General features: G+C 43.2%; 1 protein-coding gene across 1 annotated transcript; it reads right to left on the reverse strand.

Annotated features, from left to right (window-relative positions):
* Nucleotides 1-3,499: 3,499 nt before the first annotated feature.
* MSRB2 (methionine sulfoxide reductase B2) lies at nucleotides 3,500-14,149 on the reverse strand. Its single transcript, XM_020584653.2, has 6 exons — nucleotides 13,906-14,149; nucleotides 13,649-13,813; nucleotides 12,573-12,679; nucleotides 11,513-11,589; nucleotides 7,071-7,218; nucleotides 3,500-4,562 (listed from the first exon to the last, which is right to left on the reverse strand). Exons 1-6 carry the CDS (start codon nucleotides 13,991-13,993, stop codon nucleotides 4,455-4,457), a joined length of 693 nt encoding a protein of 230 aa, XP_020440242.2. The 5' UTR covers nucleotides 13,994-14,149; the 3' UTR covers nucleotides 3,500-4,454.
* Nucleotides 14,150-22,032: the final 7,883 nt, after the last annotated feature.

A 22,032-nucleotide genomic window follows, 5' to 3' on the forward strand; every position in this document is an offset into this window, starting at 1 on the left:
ACGCAAGATGAGACTTTTCCAGTTCTTTCTCATGCAGACTATCTCCTGAGCCACCTTATGCTGGAGATGTTTAGGAGCAGCAAAAATCCTGTATTTGCACTGAGAATAGTGTCCCTTCTGTTGGAGAGGATCAAAGTTTGGTAAGAAAGTTTCACAGATATGTAGGCTTGGCAGAAAGATCTCTGAATGTAGAAACTTAGGATGAGATAGAAATGAAAGCAAGTTTTGATATAGAGTAAAAGATGTTTTGCTGAAACAGTGACCACTGAGTAACTGAGAAGGCAAAGGCTGGAGATGAGTTGGAAGGAGATTTTTATGAATAGGACAAAGGTATGTGACTACAAACAAAGACATGTTTTTCACCAAGTAAATAAGTCTCAAGAAGAGTAGAAAACGTGTTTACCAAAAAGAGAGATATGGCAGGCAAACAAGAAATGTCAATGTAGCAAGAAGAAGAGAGGTCAGAGAATTTTCCATTGTAAGCTTAAATTGTAACTTACTTACTCTTGTGATTGGATAATAATGACTGTAATATGATGATGGTAGTAGCTATGATAGGCTATAGGCAAATGTAAAGGTATTGTGTATGGTGCTTATTGGTTGATATGTATTAAGATACTCTGCAAAGAAAAGTATCTAATGCTTTGTAACTTGAACAGAAAGAAGCTTCAGGTATGCCTACAGCTGGAGCTGGCAGCTGTAGGGCTGGCTCTGGATACCCACTCCCTGAAATGCTCTAACTTCGCCGATGCAATAAACAGCTTTCAAGAGAGCCGCCTGAAGTCCAGACATCCTTCGTGAAACTTTCTCCTATACCTTCTATTCATATTCTGACCAAAATCAGACTAAGCTGTCCACAAGCACAGAAAAGAACCCAAATTATTTGCAGCATGGTGCAACAGAAAAGAGCATCACTACAATTCTGTGGATACATGGCTAAAATAATGGGCATTATGATTTCTGCCCATTCTGTTTTTCTTCTGAGTGAAGTTTCTAGTAATATGGGAGTAATCTGCTCCTTCTTTCCTGTTTTCTCACTTTTTTTTCTCTAATTTCTAACCAAGCCCTTCCCACATTTACTCTGAGAAAGAGGTCAAGTATTGCTCTTTGTGAGCCAAGCTGCCTGTGTTGGATTAGATTTGGTTTTAATACCACAGCTGGAAAAACGTATGCTAAGTTTACCCCCTCTCTTTTGATAATTTACACCCCTCTCCCCCCTAAACAATCAAATACCAAGACAAGTTTTCAAAAAGTAGGGTCAGAAGATAGGGATGCTGTCATGAGCCATGCAGAGTCTAATTCTGGCTTGGCTACAAATTTAATTTGAAGTCTTGAGGAAGTCAATTAAATTTTTCTCATCAAGTCTTCCCTCAGTAAAAGAGGGAATAGTTGCTTGCCTTGTAGAGATGCTATAAAGACCAAGAAAGTCATTAAATAGTTTATTTAAGATGTAAAAATCTCTTAAGAATTATGTAGAAACCTTAATTAGGATTTATAAAAAGGCTATTTAAAAACACAATGGGATAAAAAGTATCATCATTGAATGTAATTAATGAAATAACCATGGTAAAAAACTCCTCAGATACGAAGGATGGAACATAAATCTACAGTTGCCTAGCAGAGTATGTTCCACTCAGAAAAGCAACTGCTCTTTATTCGCTATGGTGGAACAAAGTAATTGCCAACACATGGGGAAATTCTTGTAGCCTATGATACCCTTTGACAATGGTTTCCATTATTATTGGTCTTTATTTTTCATGATCTTACAACACTTTGGGCCTTTAGTTGGGATCTGTCCTGGTGTGGTTGGTACCACAAACGCAGAAGATAATGAAGTGCACTGCCCCAAAGAGCTTTTGGTCAGAGGTCCCAAACGTCCAACAGTTTACATCCCACTGAAAGGTGATGTGTCATTACCCTGATTTTACACGCGTGGTCAAACTCTCCTCTTTCCCCCTGCTTCATATGAAGCAGAACAAGGCTGCTTGTCTCAGTGTCTGGTTTCTTGGGGGCTTTCCTGTGTTTGCTTGGTGATGTATCAATGCAGTGCAGGTCAGGTGCTCTTCTCAAAGCTACAGATCTGTTCATATGATTATGGATCAGTAACACTGCACAAGCTGAACTGGGGCCTTCCAGGACTCTTTCCTCAGGTCATCCTGCTGTATGAGTGAGGAGGTACCAGCTGCTGCTCACCCTAAACATCTGGTTGCATACAATAATGTTTGTAGGTGTGAAATAAATGAACTCTCTGCTCTGGCAAGCTCCCTCCATCAGTAGTAGCTACTAACTTGCCAGTTTACTAAGCATTGATCTCCACCAACCATGTCTATCCCTCCCAGGTACTAAAATGAGCGTGGTTTGCACATAGGCCTGTGTGGATACTTGTTTTGCAGCTTCATGGTCTGTTTTGTTTGTATGGCACTTTCATCTGCAAAAGTTGTCAGTGAGACCTGGAATCTCTGGGGACAGGAAAAAAACTAGGTATTTTGCCAGTTCTGTTCTCCTTTTGGCCACTTGCAGAAATGAGGAACATTTCCATTGGTATCCCAGCCAAAAGTCACTGTTCTAAGGCAGGTGCTGGCTTCTCCCACCAGCATTTGGCTGAACACAGGAGTCCACACGGGAACACCTTCCCCCTTTCTGAGAGAAGCCTCTCCTGTTGGGAAAGGCAAGGAGAATGGAGAAGGCTGCCTGACTAAAGAATGCCTTTAAAGGTCAAATAACCTTTTCAGTAGCTGTGCAATAGATTTTAAGACAAACAAAAAAACATACAAACAAACAGTGGATGAAAATGTATCAGCATAGGGGGCACATGAATTCAGATAGTGCAAAGACAGTGATTTCTGTGAAGGCTCTTGAAAGCAGAGACCTGGGCAGGCTGGGCATTCACAGCCTTGTCAGAGCAGACAGAAAATAGAGAGGGTGATGCAAGGGCAATGCTGAAAGGCAGAGCATGATGCAGCACAGGCACAGCAAGCAGCGCGCTGGTGCTGTTAACAGACACCTCTGATGGCAACGGGACTAGCACCAGCTGTGACACTACATAAAATCAGTAGCACCAAGTGTCTGCTTCATTCATGCTGCTTCACACCTCTGGTGCGCTTTGTGCCATTCTGGTTTAGGCTGGCTGTAGTGATCATTGTCCCTATGATGTTTTTAAAAGTTATGGAATTGTAGAGTTGCCCTGTAGAAAGCACAGGAGAATGAAAAACCACAGACCTGCAAGACAGAAGGAGCAGAAGTAAATTCAGTGCAGTAGAGGTCCATTTTCTGAAGACATTAAACAGCTTTAAGACTACACTAGTAAATGAACACACCCTTTTTATCGCTGAGGCAACCAAAGTGGGCAGAATGGAAACAGGCTGTTATAGGTAAAGCCAAATGAGATGTTGCCTAGTAACTCTCAGCAGGGAAGCATTTAAACCCAGCCAGTTTAGTGAAGCTGATGTTCTGAGTCACAGATTATTTTCTCTGGAAAAAATACGGAAGGAAGGAAAGCTCAATTTAACAGATGTAGGATTTATTTTGCTGTTAGGGCAAACCATAATGACAATGCTTGGGAGAATGCAGAAGTATTTACAAACTTGTACAAGGAAGAACAGACAAGGCATCAAAAGCATCACTTTACCAAACCTGGTCTTTGATGCTGATTTATTTCCCCCAAATACAGTTAATTTCATTTTCATTTTTGGATTCTGAAATACACAAGTGATAACAGAAGTCTGAAAATATGACACATATCATTACATTATTATCATATAATTGCTGTAAGAGAAGTTTCTGGAGCAAACCCTATTTCAGCTCTGCTATTGGACACACAATGAAAATAATTGATTTAAAAGAAGAAAGACTCCATGTCTCCACTGGTTCCATTGCCTGAAATAGTTTTAATTAGGTCCTTCTTCAGGACTTTGCTTTTATGGGTTCATAGAAAAGTCACTTGGCTCAGCTAAAGGTCTCTCACATTAGGGGGAAAAAACCCCCTCAGACCTTATTTGAAGATTCATGTTATTTTTGCTTCCCTTTAGAAGGATACGATGATTTTACAGAAGTATAAGCTCTGCCATGATCAGCCATGTACATCTGTGTTCCTGAGGGCCACAACTACTGTTCAGAATAGGCAGTCAGGTTCAGGAGAGCACCTCATTTCAGCAGCCTCAATACAGTTAATGATGACAGCTGTGTATGTGAACTATTGCACAGGTACTTTTTTTAAATCAAAAAATACAATAAGCAGATCAAGACATCACATTAACCATGAAAAGATAGACTGCCAAAGAGTTAAAACAAAAATATGTATTTTATCAACAATGATAACAGCTGGAAAACAAAGCTACTACAGCAAAAATACTAAAATTTGAGTTATATATTAAAAGCATGAGAGTTTTTCACAAGCGTGCATGAGCGTGTATGAGCAGAGAAAGAATGTTCTGCAAGCCAGAGAGAGCTTCTTCTCACTGACCAGAACCTGGTTTGAAGTTTAATGAAACACTGTTGATACAGAACCTCTGCCCAGAAGGTGTGGGTCCATCATCAAACACATGGCCTAGATGGGCGTCACACTGCAACAGAAATTATTGCTATTTTATTATTGTATTGTTACAGAATGACAGAATCATTTAGGTTGGAAAAGACCTCTCAGTTCATAGAGTCCGTCTTTGACTGATCACTACCATGGCACTAAATGCCATGTCCAGTTTTTTCTTGAACACCTCCAGGGATGGTGACTTCACCACCTCCCCAGGCAGTCCATTCCAATGTTTAACAACCCTTTTCATGAAGAAATTCCCACTGATGTCCAGGCTGAACCTCCCCAGTACAGTTTGAGGCCATGTCTTCTCGTTCAGTTGCCTGGGAGAAGAGGCTGACCCCCACCTGGCTGCACCCTCCTTTCAGGCAGTTACAGAGAGTGATAAGGTCACCCCTGAGCCTCCTCTTCTCCAGACTAAACACCCCCAGGTGCCTCAGCTGCTCCTCATTGGACTTGTGCTCCAAACCCTTCCCCAGCTTTGTTGCCCTTCTCCTGCATCCAGCATACACTCCAGCATCTCAACGTCCTTCCTAAACTGAGGGGCCCAAAACTGGACCCAGGATTTGAGGTGTGGCCTCACCAGTGCCAAGTACAGGGGAACGATCACTGCCCTGGTCCTGCTGGCCACACTGTTGCTGATCCAGGCCAGGATGACATTGGCCTCTCGGCCACCTGGGCACTCGCTGGCTCATGTTCAGCTGCTGTTGACCAGCACCCCCAGGTCCTTTTCCAGCTTGCATCTTTCCATCCACTCTGTCCCCAGCCTGTAGCACTGCAGGGGTTGTTGTGACCCAAGGGCAGGCACAGGCACTTGGCCTTGTTGAACCTCAGAGCTCTGGCCTCTCCCCATCAATCCAGCCTGTCCAGATCCCCGTGCAGAGCCTTCCTGCCCTCCAGCAGATGAACACTCCCACCCAGCTCAGTGTGTCTGCAAACTGACTGAGGGTGCCCTTGATCCCCCCATCTGGATCACTGATGAAGATATTAAACAGAATTGGTCCCAGCACCGAGCCCTGGGGAACAGCACTGGTGACCAGAAACCATTGTTATTGCGTTATTACCATTGCACTTATGGACCAATATTATGCTGTTACCTCATGTATCTATCCTGAATTAAGAATCTTTTATGATTAAATTACTGTTGAGTTGTGTGACTGGTAGCATCCTGGGGAGTGACAAGGAATCACATCTGGTCAGTGGGCAAGTATCTGCTCCCAAACAAGCAGATCCCAGAAGAGCAAGTCAAAAGGTATTAATGTCAGAAAGTATAGGAAATAAATGAGAGGATCTAGACATCTCAATATATCATGAAAATATCAAGTTAATTAGTAAGTCACTGTAGGTCATTCTCACAGATCAACTAAGGATTCCCCTCTCAAATTACTGAGGTGAATAAATTAGACTCAGTACAGCTATTGGTGACATTATAAAATTGGAAGGTCTTCAGCTGCAGTTCTTGAAGGTGCTTGCTGCATATGGCTGCAAATGTGAACACTACCAAGATAATGGACTTGTTACATTTGCAGATGTACCAAAGCCTGCTGCAAGCACACTGAAGGACAGCATTAACTATCGTAGCAGTTTAGAAAAACAGACACACACAGACATAAAAAACCCCCCAAATCTGAGATACAGTTCATTAGATTCAATTGCATACTTTTATACCTTAACAAAAGTAAGAAACAGATTCAGGGTTGGGAAGAAATGGTTAGGGGTGGCAGTTCTTTAGAAAAAGAACCTGGGTGTTACAGCAGATTCCAAAATAAATGTGTCTGTGTAATATGGACTGTGGAAACGTAAAGGTGTAAGGACAGGAACACCATTTCTAACACACCTGAACAGCCTCTACACCCTGCTGCATGCTGGGCCCAGCTGCAGTGCTATGTCCAGCCTCGCACTCTACTTCAAGAAGGAAAAGGGTCAGTCGGAAAGAATGCAAAACAGAGCAACAGGATGATCAGCACACTAAAAAGCACTGCATAAAAAGGAATGGTTGAAGGAACTGGACCTTTCTAGTCCAGAAAGGAGATGACTGAGGGAGTCAAAATAGCTAGAAAAAATAGAAGGGTGGCTTCTGTGAAACAAGAGAATCCACAGAAAATAGCTATGGAGATGCAGGGCACAGTCACCACCCTGGAAGGCAGATAGTAATAGCTGCAAATGGCTTCAGTGGCTGGTGTCTCAATCTCTGCATATTTTAAGAACATCTACAGCAAATATTTAGCAAGACTGAATGAGGAAGAACTGTCCCTGTCATGGGCCAAATGCATGGACCCTACCTCAGAGTCTCTTCTACTGTCTCTTGCCACACCTTGCAGCATACCTTGAGTAAATTTTCTGTCTGAACTCCAGCCTTTGGCTATACATACACAACTGCTTTCCCCAGTCACATACTTTTCTTCACCCCAGGCTGAGACAGAATGGCTCCAGCAGTACTGTAATTCTCACTGCTGTATTTAGGTAGATTCATTCATGGGCACAAACAAAACTTATCTGCTAAGATTTGTGTCTTTGTGTATCATCTCCAAAATAAACATACCTGTTTGCAGACAACTTCAGTTCTAGTTGATCCCAGTGAATTATCTGGTCGTCTCATGATATTGGTATTGCTTTCATCTCTGCCACAAGCACCATAAGCCTCAGAAAAAGATGGCCATCCAGTCCCAGAATTGTACTTCTTCTCTGAGCTATAGTGGAAACCAGATCTTCTTATTAATGAATGACAGAGATGTTACAAAAGAGTCTGCTTCTATTAAGAGCATTGGCTTTTCCCCTCATTCCTGTGATGTACCAATATTAATAATATTTGGCACGGTAGAAGTTTTCTCATTGGCATCAAGCTGTGCTGGAAACTCTTTTCCAAAGGGAATTCTTGATCAGCTCACAACAGGAGATTTTGCCTCACTGTTTCTATTTCAATGACAGGTTGGTATTTTATAAAGCTTGGAAAAGGGTTTTATCTGACAACTATGCTATAGTAATACTATGCTCACAGAATCACCAGGTTGGAAGAGACCTCTAAGATCATCAAGTCCAACCCATGCCCTAACACCTCAACTAAACCACGGCATCAAGTGCCACATAAAATCTTTTTTTAAACACAGCCAGGGTTGGTGACTCCACCACCTCCCCAGGCAGACAATTCCAGTACTTCACCACTCTTTCCATGAAAAACTTTTTCCTAATATCCAACGTATATTTCCCTTGGCGCAGCTTAAGCCTGTGTCCTCTCGTTCTGTCAGTTGCTGCCTGGAGAAAGAGACCTACCCCCACCTGACCACAACCACCTTTCAGGAAGTTATAGAAAGTGGTAAGGTCACCTCTGAGTGTCCTTTTCTCCAGGCTAAACAACCCCAAAATGCTATAGTGTTCAGCTGAATTACACCTACAGAGTTGCAGTTTGAAGCCTGGCCCAATCCAGCAATCTCAGAAAAAAAGGGTTTACAAGAAGAAATGAAGAATAGACAAAGGCTAGGCTGGCCCACCAGACCAGGCTCGTGCCTGATGATGATGGAGGCTTTGTCTTGCAGTCAGCCATCAAGCTGGTTTGGAAAATCAAACAGAGCCTTGTTCAAACCATCAATCAACCAATGACAAATCCTCACAGCACAAAGATCTGCTTTTCCCAAGATAATTGCAGCCATAAGAAACAGCACAACAGACTGTCAGGTTGTGGGTGCCTCCTGTTAACATCCAGGGTGACCAACACTGTTTAGCTGCATATTAAAACCTAGAGTGTATTGGCAAATATGACCAGAAGATATTTTGGGGATTTGGTATAGATAATCCCTCCTATTTAAACTTGTGCAAGCTTTGACAGCAATATGAACCTTCTCTTATCAAAGAGGGACCTCGCGTGAGTCAGAACAAGAAATGAAGATAGGTTCACATGCTTCTCAGATCAGTAGTCTGGAGATTCACCACAACCATTTCCTCTCGATTTCCCATGGTTTTTTTCCAGTTTTGCAAACCTAATGCTCTTACCGGCATCTAGTGGTGGACAGAGACATCAACACCAGTAACAGCTCTTGATCAAGGGGATTAAAACGTTGGTTAAGATAGAATATAAACAAAGTATGTGGTATATGGCATGTATATTTTTGTAGGTTATTAACAGTGCAAAAAATCTGAAAATCTTCATTGCAGTGCCTTTTAGAAAGATAAGGCAAAAAAACTGGGAAAAAAGCATAAAAAATCCAACCCAAAGAACAGGGCGTGAGTCAGCATTTTTATAATCATCTGTACAGTGCTGTCATTGAGTAATGCAGCTGTGGAAATAAAAGATTTGCAAGCACAGAATGACCAAAGGCTAGTTTTTGTGTGGGATGTTGCTTAGTCCTTTACATCAATGCACAAACAGCCATGAGAAAAGTTCTCCTTCCCCTCCTCTCCATAAAACTGGAGAGAAATAGGACACAGCACAGAAGCAGCCTGCTCTGAAGCAAATGCAGTTTGCAGACACTGTACATCAAGGTCCTTAGGGCTTCAGGTCTGTTTCTTTGCAGCCAAAGAGGGCTCCCTGCTTTCCCTGCCACAAAACCACATGAACACTGTGCCTACCAGACACAGAGTCCCCAAGAATAACCTGTGGGACACATATCCATGCATGACTTCTGAGCTTCCCTTACATACATCTGTTCTGTTTCTTTTTTTATCAAAACTCCTTATTTTTTGACACAGGGATCCTTATGTTTATTCACACATAGAGACAAAGATCCTCTTTGAAAACCCACAGAGCCAAAAAAGGTCTTTAACACTGTGTAGATTCTGCATCTGACTCTGACCCTGTTCCTTACATGCCACTCACAATACTTAAGTTTATTGTAGATGTTTTCCACTGGTAAAGGAACAATCTTTTGAGCTGTTAAACTAGCTCTCAACAGAAATGGTCTCTCTGTGTGGTTTTATTAACAGTAATATCACTTAGATTCCCTAATAGAAACATTTTAGTACCCAAAAATATTGCTGTTCAAGATCATATTTGTCCTTTGAAGTATTTCACCACTTAATTTATGGATAAATGGACTTTCCCTAAACATATGCATTAGATTAGCCTTCAACACGCCATTCCTCCAGCACATGTCATTTACTTTGATCCCTCTTTCAGTTGTCCTGGATGGAATCCAGATAATTCTAAAAAGTGCTTTCTGCTGTATGAATCTCAGCTGTAGGTTTATGGTTTGATGAAGGTTTGAAATTTCATTAAAGTACCACAATTTGCTGTCTTAAAAGGTTAGGGGTTTGTTCCATGTATTTCCAACTCATTCAAATGAATATTTGGTAGCAGAAGGTAATAAATTCTGGTATAAATGTATACACACATTTTTCAAAGAAGGAAGAAATACTTCATGTTTACCTGTAGCTAATGATCTAATGCATTTGAAAAAGAAAGAACATTTTTAATGGACTAGGAAATAAATATGATGAATGAGTCCCTCATCCAATACCATTTCGCCCCCTCATTGCTAGTGCTCTCCACAGCATAATTCCTCCATAGAAAAGATCTTTTCAGACCATTTTGCACATTTAATAGTTTCCAATTTTCTTACAAGGCTTTGTTTTTTTTCCTGAAAGTTTGGGTTTTTTTGTCTGTGAGGCTTAGCATTATCTTGTGCTGCAAAGAAAAGTGCTTATACTCTCTGAGAGCTGGATAGTGCAAAAGGCAGCCTGACTGTTCAGTTATATTGCTGTTTTGTTACTAGTTTAACAACAGAAGCAATTCCCTCCAGTGTTTGTCTCTCCATGTTGGCCTGTCAATATAAGTTGTCTAATACAAAAGATGCCTAAATTGAAGAAAAATCTGAAGGAATTGAAGGAACTCATCTACAGCTTAGTAATTTACAATTTTTCTAATTTATCTGAATTTTCCAGAGGCATTTTTAGGTTTTATATCAGTCTTCAGAATATTTTGTAATGCTGAGCTAACATCAGAAATAAATTTATTTAGTAGTGTTCAGTAGCAAACCTCTATAGAAAATTATACATTTAAGCAAATGCATGTTTACATAACAATAATTTTCTTCACTTGGCCAAAGGAAAATTATTTGTGCACAATTATCATTAAATTGCTTGGTTTCGGTTTATTTTCAATACATCCATTACATTTTCTCGTCCTTTTTTTACTAAGCAGATCTCTTGATCTTCAGTATAATTTGAAGTTCTGATCTGTGATTCATCCTTTTAAGTCTTCGTAAACTTGGGCATATCAGCCACATTTCATTCCATTCTCAGTTGGGAATAAATAAGGGCTATTTTCTAGACTAAAAATATGAGAAACTGTCTTTCCTGGTTCAGTTACAGAGAACAGAACACCCTCTGCACATCCTACTCCAAGGCACTCTATTTCCTTTTACTTAGACATTAATGAAGTTGCAAAATATATAGTATTGTAAAGAGCACAGAGGTTAACTGTGCAGTCATTTGCAGCCAGGCTTTAAAAAGTAGATGTAACCAAAAAGGCAAGAATAGTGGAATTTAATTTAGGGAATGAAGAGGCAATGTGGATGAAGAGAAGGTCTCAGCTCCAGTGTGAGGGACCCAGCAATAAGAACATCACAACAGTAGACAAAGGCAGACCAAGCAGCATGGGTGGCAGAAGATGAGTATGGAGGAGCACAAGAACAGAGCAAACACACAGTGATACTCATGCATAAATACGCATATTTTGTGGTAGCTTGTGGCTTAAGGACCTCTTAAACAGAGAATTATTATTAACCAAAAAGAACAGTGTGTGCCAGGAGAAACAGGCAGACCCTGATGCAGCAGCTGCATGCTGGTCACTGGCAATCCTCATGGGCTCAAGAAAAAGGTGTACCAGGTATCTGTATCACCACAGGCATCTTGGAAGACTTACACACAGCACTTGGGCACCAAGGGATTTTTCTTCTGACCAACACTTCCCATGCCATTCATGAAAAGACATTGCCCCTCCTGCCACAATTAGTACATGTTAAAGATGTCATGAAATCCAGAGGACGTTACCTGAAGAGTGGGGCATTGCAGCACACGCAGCAGTATATTCCTGATTCTGTGTTATTCAGATAGATCCCACTGAATGGCTTTTAACATAGGAAGGAAAAAAGACAAGTTAACAATGCAGGTCTTTAAAAGCTCACCATCTGGAAGAAGCATGTAGGAATCAGATTCAAAACAGGAGAAAAGCCATAAAAAGAAGGCTTCGCAGGGGGGCTTTGAAGAACAAACATTAGCAGCCTGAAGAAATGACGGGGAGGATGCCTTTGGATTAGTAGTGAAGACTACCCCCTACCCCCACAAACTCTTGAGACTAGTCAGATGCATAAATCATCCAGGTACCAAGGATGGAGTCATGACCTCCAAGAGACTGGTGAAATGTGCAGGATCCCAAAGGCCAGGGCTCTGCTATGTACTGCCACAACTTTAAAGTGGCTTTACAAAGGAACTCTCCTCCTTCCTGCATGGTCCGGTACCAGGATCCTTATTTTACAGATATGGATTTGGGCACAGCTCACATGACTTAATCCCATGGCACATGCTCCATGTGTGCAGGAGTCCTGGCTCTGGGCTAGGGACAACCAGCTCTGCACCCACAATGCTACATGGTCTCCACCACAGTAGGAGGAAAAGTGGGGACATGTGGGTGGGTGATCTGGCACATGAGGGAGAACCCATCTCCTGAAGGGAGAGCTATGTCTAAGATTTCCATGGCTAATCTACATATGGTAAAAAAAAGGAGACTACAGGATAAAAATATGATCTTCCCCTCCTCTGGAGGGGCCTCTACTCCCACCACACAAACAGTTGATTTGGCAGCAAAGTATCCCAGAAAAAACCAAACAATAAAATATGAAAAGAATGCAGAATATTTTTTCATCTGCAAAACAATCTGGGTCAGAACAAAATCCACCCTGTTCCGTATGTTGAGTCTAACTTTCATCCACAGGAAGGCAGGGGAAATCCTGTGAAGCAACTGAGTGGTGACAGCTCCCCAGGGCAGGTTTTTCTGTGCCCAGCAGGCAGAGGAGGTGGCTCACCCTTGGACAGCATTAGCACTTTTGCTCACCGGTTCAGTTCCTTTTTCTCGTGTAACATAGAATTGTTCCGGAGTTAATTTTTTTTTCCAGTCTGTAGCAACAGTTGCTTCAGCTTGTTTAGTGAGAGAGCCCGTGTCTTCAGTTAGATACAGAAAGATAATTTAGTAACATAACTTAGATTCCATTAATGCTTTCCATTATCATCTCTGTTCTCCCAAAGTTTCTGTGGGTACAGACCGAGCACAGAGGGCAGTTCAGAGAAGTGAGCAGGGGTGAATGCAGGACTTTGCATCTACTTCCTGTTTGGTGTGCTACATCTAGAGAGCAGCTCCAGCAAACCAGAAGGCTTGGGAAGGCTTGTAAAGGAAATGGGCACCTATGACCCAAGATACCATCCACTCTCCCAGTGCATGCCCGTATCTGCCCTGGCTCAGGATAACTGCTGGTCTGCTGGTGCTCCTTCTTCATCCCTGGGTATCACTAAAAGGTTTGGCAAACCTCTTGGAAATGCTCAGAAACCAGAAGTAATGTTCATCTATCAGCTATGGAACACTAGCAACTTCCACAGGCCCCATTGAAGGAACCCTGGAAGAAAGCAACACGTGCAGCCCAAGAGAAGAGGGGCCATAGTTAAGTGAAGGACACACAACAGCAGAGCAGAAGTCACCCATCATGGTGCAAACCTCCAGTAACACATCCCGTGAGTCTGTACACACCAAGAACACTTATGGTGGTATGGGACTGGCAAAGAATTAATAGACTGTCTGAAAAACAGCAAGTAAAATAGTTTAAAAATCAAAAAGTCTGAGGTGGGGAATTACCTCCCAGCCTATCTCCCATCAGCACGGAATCCTCGAAAAACAATCAGCTCCTGAGGAATGAACGCTTACCTGCATTCATCTCTTGCAAGGTAGAGGTGAGACTGGGCGGGGAGGGCAGGGAGAAATGAATTTTAAAATGATAGTTTAACCAAAAACCCCACAGTTTAGCCTGCCAATTCAAGACCAAAACCTACAGCATGCTAACGTAGCCCTTCCTGAGCGGCCAGAAGACGGCGAGCACAGGGATGCCCTTTCCCCCTCCCCACGCTCCAGGCCGGGGGTACCTGTGCCTCTGTGCGCAGCGCGGGCGCGGCCGGCGCTCGGCAGCGGGGAGCGGAGCAGGACGAGCAGGCGGCGGCTCCCGAGCATTCCTCCAGATCGGATGAGCCGCCATAGCGACGGGGCGGGACCGGGGAAGACGCCGGCCGTGTGTAATCTCTGCGTTCCACCTAAAGAATCAGACCTCACAAAGGCAATGAGTAAAGCACCCGCTTAAATGCCGATGCAGCATTTGCAGGTAAAGGTTTCAATCACTTCTTACCGAGAGGCAAAGAGACCAGCTTAAAAATGAACACTCGCTGCAGCTGCAAACACAACAAAATCTTGTTGAGACATTTACTTGCAACCATTCTAGGTTGTTTTTAAGGAGAACAAGTCTGGTACTTGCATGCAAAAGCTCTCTTGCTGTCCTGGATGCATGTTACAGGCATTGCTCTCAGTGCTATTGATCGAGGAATGGCGAAGGGGCTGTGCCATCTGAGGGTTTCCTGTTTTCGTGGAGTGATTTGCAGTCACAGCTGCTTTGGCTTGGCCTATAAATATACCTGTAACAGGACACGTGTGTTAGTTTGGCAGCCCGTCCCTAAAAGGTAGGCCTAAACACAAGTTAGTTTTCCAGGTTAAGCCTTAGTGCTACTGTCTGCTTTTCTTCCAATAGTTACATTTCTGATTTGGAATTAGTTCATCATTTCTGAAGGATGTGGAAGGAAGTGTTTTGATTACATTGGATAGCAAAGCTAATAATGGTGCTTAATGCAAAATTACTTTCTCCTTAGTCTAATTCTTCTAGCCTAATTCTAAAATCAAAGCTATAAATAGTCTTGTGTGATCAGTCCTGTATATACACATACGTATTGAACCATCCTTATGCCTAACACAGTGAGCTCCACGGCAGCATGGTAGTTCCAACACAGCATCTGATCAGTACCATGGCTGCAATCACTGCCTCTGCTCAGATCCACAGAGTATTGCACCCAAGGCTGGATATCAGCAAGGCTCCTACATGGTGCATTCACTGTCTGCAGTGGTGGGGGAGAGGGGCACACAGCTGATTTATGGCTTTGTCCTGTGTAATAAGACACAGTGGAGTGAAGCCAGAGTACCTGGATAAAAATCCTGGAGATGTGATACCTGTGAATCGGGACTGTGATTCAGGATGTTGGGAGAGCAGTGCTGCTGGCAGGGAGGAGAGGGCTTTGCCAGCCCACTTTGGTGCTGGCAGAAGGCAGCATCCCATGCTATAGGCAGAGGGACAACATTTTTCCATGTTCAGCTATTTTGGGAAGTGAGATCCTGTGATCTTTCCAAACATTTTCTAGCTTACCCCTATGGCATCTTACATCAGTCATTTAGCCATGGTTTAGAAGGGAGTTGGAACATGTTAGGGAGCCTTGGAGAGGAAAGACCCAATCTGACACTCCCCCAGTTCTGCAACTGGCTTAGGGCTGGAATGTGGGAGGGGGTGATGGTGTCACTCCTGGCCTCTGTCTCCAGCTCAATTGTGGAAAAGAGGCATTTCCCTCACATTCCTGTTCTTAATCTCAGACAGTGTTTGCTCCTGAGGAGGTCAAGTAATCAATAGAGTTCTCCCTGAATTATCTGAGAAATGAAGGAGGATGAGAGAAAGTGGTTAGTCCCTAAACTTGCATGTTTTCATGTAATTGACATAGATTTAACTGGTGCCTTTTTAAAAGACAAAATAAAATAAAAAATGAACTGTCAGTATCTTCCTTGCAGGTCTCTGTTACTGGTACCATCCCAAAATGCAGCAGTTTTGAGGCAGTGGGAACTGAACCAACAGAGGTCTGCTGCTGTGCCATTTTCCTTAGTTTGTGGCAAGGGAAGTGGGCACCTGAGGGGCAGTGGGAGCAGAAGGCATCAGGCTCATCAGCCCAAGCCTCATCATCCTCTCAGTTACCCAGTTCACTGCAAGCCACTCCTTTATTAAAATGAGGGTGGTGGTGGAAGAGGCAGATCCCATTCATCCCAACAGCTGTGATCCACATTTGAGGTGGTGCATGGTGGAGCAGATCCTCCATTTTCCCCTCCAACAGAAGCCTGACCTGCAGTCATCCAAACCAGCATGACAGGCTTTCCTCAAGTGGAAAACAAACCCCTCCCAGCTGGAGGTAATTCATTTTTCAGATCTTCAGTGCTGAAAAACCAAATCATTGTCCTGTCATGCCTGTAATGTTGCCTCCCATGGTTACAGCACACACCAAGCCGTGTAGCTAGGCAGACATCCAGCCTGCCTTTCTCCCCATAGACTGTTCTAAAAGCCAATTAAGCTGTTACTTCATTTTCGTCCTATTTTTTTTCTCCCTTATACACAAGGGGAAGCAGTTAAAAATCTCCCCTAGCTACATTATGTAAATTTTCATGTAAATTCTCCCCGAGTTGTAATTCAGCAGATTTATTGTTAAAAATGTCACCTGACTCCAGCATGTACACAAGCTGCATCCAGGGAAGGGTCACTCATCCACAGCACAGTGTCCCATTAGACACGTGTAGCTGGGGAGAAGCTCCTCAGCTCCTCCCATAGGGTGGCTCTGTGCTGAGGCAGCAGCAGCACATGTGAAGGCAAGAGCAGGAGGGAAGAAGGAAGCAGTCACAGTCCAGACTATCTTGCTAATATTTATTTGGGCTCCAACCATTTCCTGGCTCAGGCTCTGTCTTGACTGACAGCTTTGGGAGCAGAGCACCATGTAATGCCTACACTGGCAGATACTGAGCAGTCAGCCAGGAAGCAGTGAGATGCAGAAGTGAAATGAGCCCTGCTCAAATTCAAACCTCTGCTCACACAGCGTTTGTTAATAAAGCCCCTCGACATTACTATGTATGGAAAAAAACACTGAAATTGTGGTGGTTTTATTTTGTATGCATTTGTATGCAATCGGTTTTCTTCTGCTCACTGTGTCATACCTCATGTATGCCCCCTCCTATGGGGTGGTTCCATTGAAACATGTGGGAGCACAACACACAACAATTTGTCTTGGAGGTGCCATATGTAGTGATGCTGTGCGCCGAGGCCCCTGGGGAGTGAAGAACAGGGGCCTGGCATAAGCCCTTCAGAGGTAGGTTGTATCTGTGGGGGGCTCCGTCTTCCCCCACAGAAACCCTCAATGCTTTTGTAGGAGATACTGCAGGAACTCCACATCCTTCCTCAGCAGAGTCTTCTCTCTCCTCTAATAGACTTGATACAGCTCCACAGCCGGGCTCTAGACACTCGGGTGCAATGAAACTATGAGCTTTTGGTATATGGAGATACTGTTTCCACATGGAAACACTATCATAAGATACGTGGTAATTCTCTGTTGCTGGATTCCAGTGATGGAAAGGGATTTGGGCAAAATTTATTAGAAGCAGAAGTGTCAAAGTACCTTGGAAAAGGGTATTGCTGGTTTCCAGAGACACACAAAGACTGAATGCAGATCTGAAACTCCCTGAAGCTGATCTATGGATTCTGCTTAGATTAATTTATGGAGCAGCCTGATGTGATTCAGGTCAAAGACATCATCAGAAATAATGAACACACAACTTCTCTCTTTGTTTGCTTTATGGTTTAATACCTCTTTTTGCTAATCATAAGCTATAGGATACCTGATTATTCTAACCTTTGTTTTTGGAAAGTAATAGGTCATATTTGTGGACTAGCTTAAGTGGAAGCCTTCTGTTGGAGTCTAAGGTTGGAATTTGAACAGAACAGGACAGAACAGAATGGAATAGAATAGTTGCAGTTGGAAGGGACCTATCGGTTTGGTCCACTGTGACAAATGCTTTGAATTGGATTAGACCAAATGCCCTCCACAAGTCCCATCCAGTATAAATTATTCTAGGATTCTAAATGCCTTGAGAAATCTCTTGCATAACAAATTAAGGCATGAATTCAAAGTTAAATGGATAGTTTGCAATCACTCCTTGACAGAAAACTCTACTCTGCAAATGAGCCCCAGACATGCAGTTTGGTATGGAGTACACGTATCTTCAGGGGCAGCTATTGGGAAGCAACAAATCCAGGCTATTTCCCTGCATTGCCCTATGCATCCCCTGTACCACACCATCCAAATTTCTTAAGTCACATAGACAGTAATAATACATTCTACAAACTTGTGTGTGATTTCTTATCCCTTGTACCCCAAGGTAGTGAAGAACTGAGATGGTTCTTCCAGACTGTAACCAAAGCCTGAACAGAGCATTGAATGAACACCTATTTGGCAGCAATGGCCATAGCAGCAGCTTTCTGTAGGTTATCTTAATGGATTTATCACCCTGAACTAAGCCCTGACCATCTGTTCTATTCTCTCATTACAAATGCAGAAAAAGCTAATTCATGATTGCATCATAAAAAAGTAAAATAGAAATGATTTAGGAGTAGGGTGTGTCATGTTTCACACTCTGATTGGGAAAACGGCTCTCTCCAATAGACTGACTTCCCTGATAACAGAGTTTGCCTTTTTCCCAGCAAATGGGAATTACTGAGGAATGGGGCTCACAAGAACAAGTTTTATTCCCATTCATTCATCGTAGATGTATTTTTTAATTTGGGGCTCATGTAAGTGAAATTATGAATCTCCTTTCCTTCTCTCTTAAGTGAGCCCCCAAAGTTTTATTTTTAATGTATTTTCTAATCTGGGAAAGCACAAAATCATGCTCCTTAAAAATTCCCCAAAGACTGCATTTTCTCCATCTCATCTTTGCTGAGATGTGGGCCCATCTGGTAGAGTGACCCACAGGTTTTGTGCAGGTAACACCTTCACTGCAGTGCTCTTGATTAGAAAAGAGGAAAAGAAAGCAGGGAGCTGAGTGTGCATTCCCCGCTTCCTACAAATGACCTTACGTTCTTTTGTACTGCCACTGCCCCAGCCACCAGTGATGGTAATGCTTTAGCTGGGAGTTCTAGTTCTGATTGACTTGTGTTGTGTAAGACCTCTTGGCACATCTGTCCTCTGGAAATCTTCTACTAAAAATGGATGCATTTGAACAAGTTAAAAAGCCAAGAACATCTTAGCCCTATGTTTTTTTATGTGGTGTTTGCTCCTGCCACCAGCACCTCTAACCAGTGTGAAGCACTGTGCTCTGGGTCTGCAGCAGCTTTGGCAGAGCTTTCAGTACCCCTAAAGGCTGTGACCTGGGTCATGGGGGTTTGATGGGGCTCTCAAACACTCTGTGGCTCTTTGCAAGAGACACCTGCCTTGTCGCCAGACTGGGAGATTGGGCTCGCCTCTTGATTTCACTAGGGAAAGAATTACAGAGTAAGGAGCAGGACTGTTAATAAAGTAGATGGACAGTGGAGGGGACAAAATATCTCAAAAATAATTTGACATCTGTGTTTTTGGAGGCTTTTTTGTTTGAGTTTTATTTTCACAGTTATATAAAACCAGATTTTGATTGAATTGAAAAATAAGAAACTAGTTCAAAAAACTGCCTAAGGGAGGTGCAGGTGCACAGTGTGCAGCTCTGCACTACCTGTGTGCTTTGCCTGCCTTAAACTCATTCTTGTAGCACTACTTCAAGATTCAGTTATAATCCTTGGTCTTCAGCATGCTCAGGAGTTATCTGTTGGAAAAACTAGCATTCAGTTCTCAAGGCATGAGCTGGTTTTCCACTTCATGAAAATGAAGTGCCTGGTGGCAGTCTGGCCCAGCACACCCCGCTCCCACAGGGAACAGGAGTTGGGGTTTCCTTTCCAGGACCTATCTGAGCAACTCTGAGCTGAGCAAAACTTTCTCCTCCAGCTTCATGTGATACAAAATCTGGCCAGATCTGCGGGGACAACCTACTTATGTGGGAACCTTAGGTGAGGAGCCTTTTAAAAGGCAGAGTGTACTGAGTCAGTGCTGCTGTGGTAAATATTTTTGTCCATATCTGCTATGGAGGAAGAGGGTAGAAAGGATCAGAGCAGGCTCTACGTTTCACATGGACCTCTTATTTCTACCATACTGCCATTCATCTAGCAAGAAAAAATACTGGTAGGTCAGGTATAGCTAGCACATTTGTTAGTGCACTGCTTTAGTTCCTGAGTGCCAAGGAAAGATACCTTCCCACCATACCTAATGTTCAGCAGTGTTCCAGTATCAAAACTGAGCACGGACCTGACTGAAACCTGTGCTGCTCTTTACTACTGAATTTCTGTGGTCAACAAATACACAGCAAGTGGCAACGACACACTGAATCAGTGGCAGCCCCTGGATGAGACACTGGAACAGGTTCCCCAGAGAAGCTGTGGATGTCCTGTGCCTGGAAGCGTTCAAGGTCAGGTTGGATGGGGCTTGGGGCAACTTGGTCTAGTGGAAGGTGTCCCTGCCCACTGTGGAGGTTGGAACGAGGGGATCTTTAGGACCCCTCCCAACTCAAACCATTCTATGATTCTGTGACTCCCATCCCTCCTCTACCCCAGGCTAACAAATGCTACAGACTAATCCCTGCGTAAATAACTGCAGATTTCTGACCAGAGGTTTTGCTCTGAAGGAGGTGCCCTGAGCATTGGATCAGTGTGATCCTTGGCATGTGGAACACTGCATCCTGAGTTCACCCTGCATTTCATTCATGTTATTTTTGTTACAGACCTGTACCACATGCCACACAGCTCTTAGCTTGTGGAAACTGCAGTGAGACACTTAGACCCAACATTAAATTTGTCCCAGTGCTGCAAGTCCCAGTCCCCATCAATTCCTGATACTGTCTTGTCATTGGGAGTTCCTGAAGAAAGGTAGTACCTGAATAGCCCAATGTTTGGGCTTACAGTCCCTGACTTTTTTGCACATATTTATGCCTAGGAGCCAGCCTTTAGTCACCTAGTTCTCTCTTTGGTAATGCAGCTCCCATTAATAGCAGGTGGATCTAGGATTAAACCCACTTACATTAGAAGTCTGCAGCAAAATAGTGTATGAAATGAAAAGAAGCTGGCACTCACAGCATGTGATTCTTCTGTATGATCTACCATGGATAAGCTGTGTCTTAAGAGTGCCCATTTGTCAGAGAATTCTCCAACTTTGGAAATTAGATACCATTACCAACATCTGTTATATCTTGAGACACTGAGCAGACCTCCAGTCTTTCATAATATGTTCCCTAATGCCAATTAAAACTAATGACTTGACATTTTGAAAAGCCTTTTGACTCTTTAATATCTTTTTGACACCTGGCCTTTAAGGAATCTTCTTTCAGACTGTGTCACTAAAAGCACCTTGTTCAGAGAAGCTCATACTAAAAAGGAATTAAAAACATGCTATGGTGTGGGGGTTTTTGTTCAAATCCTTATTACTAGGAAGCATTGCTGATCTGTAGAAAAGGTGTGCTGATTTTGAATGGGATAGAGTTAATTTACTTCACAGTAGCCGGTATGGGCCGTGTTTTGGATTTGTGCTGGAAAGAGTGTTGATAACATGGGGATGTGTTTGTTAATGCTGAGCAGCTCTTATACAGCACCAAGGCCTTTTTTGCTCCTTACTCCACCTGCGAGTGGGCTGGGGCTGCACAAGAACCTGTGAGGGGACAAAGCCAGGACGCTGACCCTAAGTGAGCAGAAGGATATTCCATAGCATACGGCATCGTGTTCCACATATAAAACTGGGGGCAGAAGAAGGAAGGGGGAGGACATTCGGAGTGATGTCCTTTATGGTGGTGGTGGAGTGTTGGTGGAGGTCCACTCCCTGGAGGTGTTTAGAAAAGACTGGACATGGCACTTAGAACCATAGTCTAATTGACTTGGTGGTGCCTAGTCAAAGGTTGGATTCAATGATCTCAGAGGTCTTTTTGAACCTAATTGATTCTGTGATTCTGTTTGTCTTACCAAGTCACCTTTAACATGCGATGGAGCCCTGCTCTCCTGGGGATGCCTGAATATCTGCCTGGCCATGGGAAGTGGTGAATGAATTCCTTGTGTTGCTTTGCTTGCATATGCAGCTTTTGTTTTACCTATTAAACTGATTTTTCTCACTTTTCTGATTCTGTCCCCCATCTTACAGGAGGGGGAGTGCATGAAAGGCTGCGTGGGGCTGACAGCTGGTGTTAAACCATGACAGGATGTAGATTAGAAAACACAACAGATCAGTATCAGACACAGTGAGACAATCTAGGGAAACAGCAAGAGAAAGCAACAAAGAAATGGGGAACAGTGAGACTGCAGGCTGTGGGACCAGCAGGCACTGAGGTCTCTGGTTGGGATTACCTCAACCTCTTTTGCAACGAAAAGGTGAGGTGACTTAGGAGCAGTTTCTGCTTCACAAGAACTTGGCACCATGTTTTATAGCAAACTTGCACAACACTGGCACCACTAAAAGAAAGATGTTACACACTGTGGAGCCTATGGAGAGTTTTGTTACTTTTATGCAGCATGGATGAGGGAGTGAAAACCAGCAGCAAACAGGTCCTGCTGAACGGCTTTTTT

This window comes from Corvus cornix, chromosome 2, assembly GCF_000738735.6.
Source record: "Corvus cornix cornix isolate S_Up_H32 chromosome 2, ASM73873v5, whole genome shotgun sequence".
Lineage (NCBI taxonomy): Eukaryota > Metazoa > Chordata > Aves > Passeriformes > Corvidae > Corvus > Corvus cornix.